Genomic DNA, 6,000 nt, shown 5'->3' on the forward strand with positions numbered 1-6,000 from the left:
AGAGAGAGGCAGGAAGAAGAAAAACCAGAAAAGTTTGCGGAAAGTGACGGAAAGCTTGCCCAGGGAGACATTTACACAGGGATAGAAACAGGAGAAAGCGTGGGGAGAAGGGGGATGGGATGGGGAGAGGCACTAGGAGGTGACAAGACAATGGAAAGGTTCTGTTTCTAAATCCGGGCGCCCAGGTGCTCATCTTATTGACATTCATAAAACCTACATGTTATAAATTTCCTTTTGAATCATAATACAAATTAAATTTTTGTTTTAATTGTTAAATTTAAAAGGTCTTCCTCCTTCTCCTATCTTGCCGTTCATGCAATTGACCTCCCACGGGCAAATGAATGCTATCAAGTTTCCTATGGTTCCTTCCAAGGAAACAGTATGTCTATGTAATGTCTATATATAAATACCTGTGCATACCTTTCCATATATACTTCTCCTTTCCGTTTTGACATCAATGACACTACACCACACATGGAGTTCTGTAGTTTGCTTTTTCACACACCAGTAAACGTTAGATATCTTTTCATGTGAATACATAAAGAACTTTGGTTTTTTCCTACTCTTATAGTACCCCATCGTGTAGATGGACCATATATTATTAAATAGATTCCTCAACGATGGACATTTAGGTTGTTTTGAATCTTCTGCCATTTCAAACAATGCTACAGTGAATCAGCTACAATAAATACACCATTTCAACTGTACTGAGACATATCTAGAGAATAAAATCCTAGAAGAAGAATTTCAGAGGCCAAGATGGGCAGATCATTTGAGGTCAGGAGTTCGAGACCAGGCTGGCCAACGTGGTGAAACCACATCTCCACTAAAAATACAAAAATTAGCCGGGCATGGTGACAGGTGCCTGTAATCAATCCCAGCTACTGGGGAGGCTGAGGCAGGAGAATGACTTGAACCTGGGAGATGGAGGTTGTAGTGAGCCAAGATCATGCCACTGCACTCCAGCTTGGGCAACAGAGCGAGACTGTGTCGCAAAAAAAAAAAAAAAAAAAAAAAGAAGAAGAAGAAGAAGAAGAAGAAGTTCAGAGTAAAGTGTATATAGTTTTGTAATTGATACTGCCAAACTGTCCTCAATGGAGGTTACAATTTGTACTCCTACCAGGAACTTATAAGTGTACATGTTTTCTACACCTCAGTCATCACTGTTATACTTGCTGTGTTATCAAGATTTTTTTTTTTTTTTTTTTTTGCCAACATAACAGGTTGGCAAAACGGAATTCAGGCATTTTAATTTGCATTTCTCTTATTACACGGAAGGCTGATTATCTTTTCATATGTTTAAGAGTTACCTGTATTGCCTCTTCTAGGAGTTGTTCATTCATATTTGTTATCTGTTCCTTGAGTTCTTGGTCTTTTTCTTATTGATTTCTGAGAGCTCTTTATATATTAGGGAAATGAGGCCTTAACTATGATACGAGTTGAAAATATTTCTCTGCAACTTGTCATTCATCTCTTAACTTTGCTTATGATGATTTTTGCCCCACAGAATTGTTTTTAAATTTTGGCATCAAATATAGCTTTTATTCCCTTTATGGCTTTGGCTTTGTGGTTTTGTCCATTCTGCCAACTCTTTTTTTTCTCTTTTTTTTCCTTAGAGACAGTGTCTCACACTCTATCACTCAGGCTGAAGTGCAGTGGTGCAATCATAGCTCACTGCAGCCTCAACTTCATCATGGCTCACTGCAGCCTCAACCTCCTGGGCTAAATTAAGCCTCCCAAGTAGCTGGAACTATAGGCATGAGCCACTGCGCCTAGCCCAGCCAACTCTTTTTAGAGGCACTCAGCTTTGGGCTAGCAGTACTAAAAACATTTTTCATTCACATTTTTCTTTTCTTTTCTTTTTTTTTTTTTTTGAGATGGAGTCTCGCTCTGTTGCCCACGCCGGAGTGCAGTGGCGTGCAATCTCAGCTCACTGCAATCTCCGCCTCCCAGGTTCACGCCATTCTCCTGCCTCAGCGTCCTGAGTAGCTGGGACCACAGGTGCCCGCCACCATGCCCGGCTAATTTTTTTGTATTTTTAGTAGAAACGGGGTTTCACCGTGTTAGCCAGGATGGTCTCGATCTCCTGACCTCGTGATCTGCCCGCCTCGGCCTCTCAAAGTGCTGGGATTACAGGCTTGAGCCACCGCGCCTGGCCCACATTTTTCATTTTTAAATTAAAACGTTATACAACTTTTAATATGGCAATTTCTTTAAAATAGTTAATATTTGATTCACCTTCTGAAATCAATTACAATCAAGATATGTAGGACAAATGGGCCCTGCCTTGCGGGAAAGTGTTAAGGATCAGAATATTCAGAACCAGGTGGGCTCTGCTGTCACAGTGGCTGAGACCTGGTTGTGAGGGAGGGTGCGGGAAAAGATTCCTTGGGCCTCAGTATAAAAACAGCATCTCACCCCCAAGCCATTCTTCCCTTTACAAAGAGACAAATTGATAAACAATAAGGAAAATGCTAAATTAGCTACACCTGACATAAAAGCACTGCTATTTCTCCGGAAGTACTACTCAAAGGCAGTACTGTGCTCTGGGGGCTTTGGGAGAATTGAAAATGCAGGGACATGGATGAAGCTGGAAACCATCATTCTCAGCAAACGACCACAAGATCAGAAAACCAAACACCGCATGTTCTCATTCATACGTGGGAGTTGAACAATGAGAACACATGGACACAGGGAGGGGAACATCACACACCGGGGCCTGTCAGGGGGTGGGGAGCTAGGGGAGCGATAACATTGGGAGAAATATCTAATGTAGGTGGCGGGTTGATGGGTGCAGCAAACCACTAGGGCATGTGTATACCTATGTAACAAACCTGCATGTTCTGCACATGTATCCCAGAACTTAAAGTATAATAAAACAAACAAACAAACAAATAAATAAATAAAATGCTTTCTTCTCTTTGCACCTTGCCTTACCTGGAGACTGGAAGATAAACGGTGAGCTCGATATTTAAGGAAGAAGTTCACCAGTTTATACAAGTCATCCTCACTTTCAATTCCAAGGGCCTGGGGCAAAAAACAGGATGGTTGCTCAAACACCCCATCAAAGAGGCCACGGGCTTGGGCAGCTGACGGATGCTCAACTCCTAAGAGCAGGAGGCTTGGCTTGTGGAGGGCATTCATCCAACACTGGGAAGCGACTGTGAACTTGGGGACACACACATCAGAACAATGCTCATAGAGCCAGGAACTGCTCCATATGGATCCCTGGCTGTGAGGATGCCAAGTGGGGCTGCACCATATCTGAGTTTGGGGTGTCAGGGAGACCAGATCTGACTTTGTGGGTGTCAGGGAGAACCTACAACCTGAGAGGAAGATGCTAGTAGAGGAAGGGGCAGGGGTGGGAGACAGCAAGTCTGAGGCCAATGTGTTGTGTGGAGAGCAGGTTAAGGGAAGGATGTGACGGAGCAGGGGAAGCCCCGGGAGACCCTCATCCACTGCCAGGGTTGAGGCAATGGCAGGGCCATCTGAGAACACAGCTGGCTTCAGCCCTGCCCGTGTCCTCCCAGCCCCGTGGGACTCACGGAGAAGATGGCGTCCAGCCTCAGCAGATAGCATTCATTCTGCTCCAGGGGCAGGAGAAGGCTCAGCAGCTTGCTCTCTACGAGGAACCCCTGGGGAGAAGGAAGAAGGCATCTCCTCTCGGGGACAGGATTCAGGAGCCAGTCCCAGGGTCTGCAGCTGCCCCCTGTGTAACACTCCAGGGATCATGCCATGGAGCAGACACACAGGGATGGGAGCCAGCAGTAGGCCCCAGCAAAGCCTTCTCAGGGTGCCCATGAGCACCCCCCTCCCCAGGGAGCAAGGCCAGGGACAAGCAAGGCCAGGGACAAAGCCCATCCTCACCACAGACTTAGCTTTTCCCACCCAGAAGGGCACCAACCCACCTCACCCACAAGCCACTGGGCAAACTCCTGAGGCCCCCACCACAGTCCAAAGCTGACCCAGTCACAGGCTCCTGTTTCACTCATAGTCTTGTCCCCAAATATCTACAGAACACAGCAGCAGGACAGGGAGGCACAGAGGGCAGTGGGCACCCCAAACCAAAACACGGCACACATGCGGTGGAGGGGAGAGGGTGGCTGAGTAGACACGGTGCCTGCTCTGAGCTGAACACGGTGCCTGCTCTGAGCTGGGATGCCTAGGGGAGGGCTCCACGGGGAGGTGGCCTCTGTGTCCAGCTGCAGGTTCAGAGGGTAGAACCTGCCACCTGACCCCTTCAGCAGCAGCTGCCCTCAGTGGCAGGAGCCAGCCAAAGGCAACTGCCCCCACTATCCCAAAAGAACACCCACTTCAGAACCACGAGATCCAAACCAACACTGCCCATGTTTGATCAAAACCCAACTTCCAGCTGAACCAGCTCAATGCAGCTTTCATTCTAAGTCTAATCATATTTGCTAACATACAATGCAGACATCCAAATCCTAACATACCCAGAGTAACCCCCAAAACCAGCCCCTGAGAAGGGCCATGTCAGTATGGCCACGTCACTTAGCAAGTTGGTTCATGGAGGTGAGCTGGTGCAACTTCTGTCTCAGAAGCAGCATCATTTTAAGCTGGCAGGAGCCCTCCAGCTGGCCTGAACTATGCCATGCTGACCAACCAAGGTTAGACCCATTTTCCAGCTGGGCCAGCTCAGAGGCAAGCCCTCTATGAACTGGCCCTGAAGTCCAGGGGCCACCCCAACTCTGTTCCTCAGGCCCCAACCCTGGGCTTGGCCAGGGGAGGACTGGCCCACTCCTGACCCCAGGCTAGCACTGGCCCAGCAGAGGCCTCAGAAGCTGCACACCCCCGTGAGTCCCTCCGCTGCAGCCCCTGCCTGGCCTTACCGACTCATCACACAGGAGCATCAGGATCCTCTTGGTAGTTTTTTCAGAAATTTGCTTCGGCAGGTCCAGGTAGGACTCTGGTTCCGAGGCGGCCTCTTCTGCCTCCTCCTCTTCTGCAGACGGGTCAGGGGGAGGAGAGAGAGAAAGAAAAAGAAGATAATTTCTGGACCTAGCTGACTCTGAGAAACAGTCAGATGGCTTTCCTTGAAAAAATGTACCTCTTAAAAAGCCTCTGTGAGGCATTCTCACAGTCTCTTTATGATGAAAAAAGCCTATTACGTAGGGGGAAGGAGGGCTAGGGGGTCGGAATCAGAGACTACCTGGAGAACTCGGCCATTTCCAGCCAGCCTGTAATGCCCTGCTTTTCCAAAACGCATCTGCCTGGAAACATCATACTCAAAGTCCAGCCATGAACCAGGGAGCGGGAGGGAGAGTGTGAGACCATTTATTCTTATTTCAGAGATGATCTAGCAAGTGGTTATATGGTTTCTAAACCTGCGACAGATTAGATAGAAGCAGCCAACTCAAAGCAGGGACGGGTGGCTGTGCACATTCACAGATAATTTTTTTTTTTGAGACGGAGACTTGCTTTGTCGCCCAGGCTGGAATGCAGCGGTGCGATCTCGGCTCACTGCAACCTCCGCCTCCCAGGTTCAAGCGATTCTCCTGCCTCAGCCTCCCGAGTAGCTGGGATTACAGATGCCCGCTGTGACACCAGCTAATTTTTGTGTTTTTAGTAGAGATGGGGTTTTGTCACGTTGGCCAGGCTGGTCTCCAGCTCCTGAGCTCAAGTGCGCCACAGCACCTGGCCCAGAGAAATATTAACAGCAAGAACTGACAGCTGACAGCAAGAGTCAAAAATTTTCTTAATTAAAATTAAATTTTTAGGCCAGGCACGGTGGCTCACACCTGTAATCCCAGCACTTTGGGAGGTCGAGGCAGGTGGATCACTTGAGGTCAGGAGTTCAAGACCAGCCTGGCCAACATGGCAAAACCCTGTCTCTACTAAAAATACAAAAATTAGCTGGGCATGGTGGCGTATGCCGGTAATCCCAGCTACTCAGGAGGCTGAGAGGAGAATCGCTTGAACCCAGGAAGTGGAGGTTGCAGTGAGCCAAGATTGCCTGGGAGATGGAGCAAGACTCTGTCT

The 6,000-nt window shown here is 48.0% G+C and overlaps 1 protein-coding gene across 1 annotated transcript in view; it reads right to left on the reverse strand.

Annotated features, from left to right (window-relative positions):
- Positions 1 to 6,000, reverse strand: part of DRC1 (dynein regulatory complex subunit 1) — a 57,093-nt gene that overhangs the window by 3,482 nt on the left and 47,611 nt on the right. Inside the window, exons 11-13 of the mRNA XM_011950261.1 lie at positions 4,851 to 4,963; positions 3,546 to 3,635; positions 2,938 to 3,027 (exon numbers count right to left, since the gene is read on the reverse strand). Coding sequence (XP_011805651.1) covers positions 2,938 to 3,027; positions 3,546 to 3,635; positions 4,851 to 4,963 — 293 coding nt within the window. The remainder of the gene's footprint in view (positions 1 to 2,937; positions 3,028 to 3,545; positions 3,636 to 4,850; positions 4,964 to 6,000) is intronic.

The sequence above is a fragment of the Colobus angolensis genome, unplaced genomic scaffold, assembly GCF_000951035.1.
Source record: "Colobus angolensis palliatus isolate OR3802 unplaced genomic scaffold, Cang.pa_1.0 Scaffold109, whole genome shotgun sequence".
Taxonomy (NCBI): Eukaryota; Metazoa; Chordata; class Mammalia; order Primates; family Cercopithecidae; genus Colobus; species Colobus angolensis.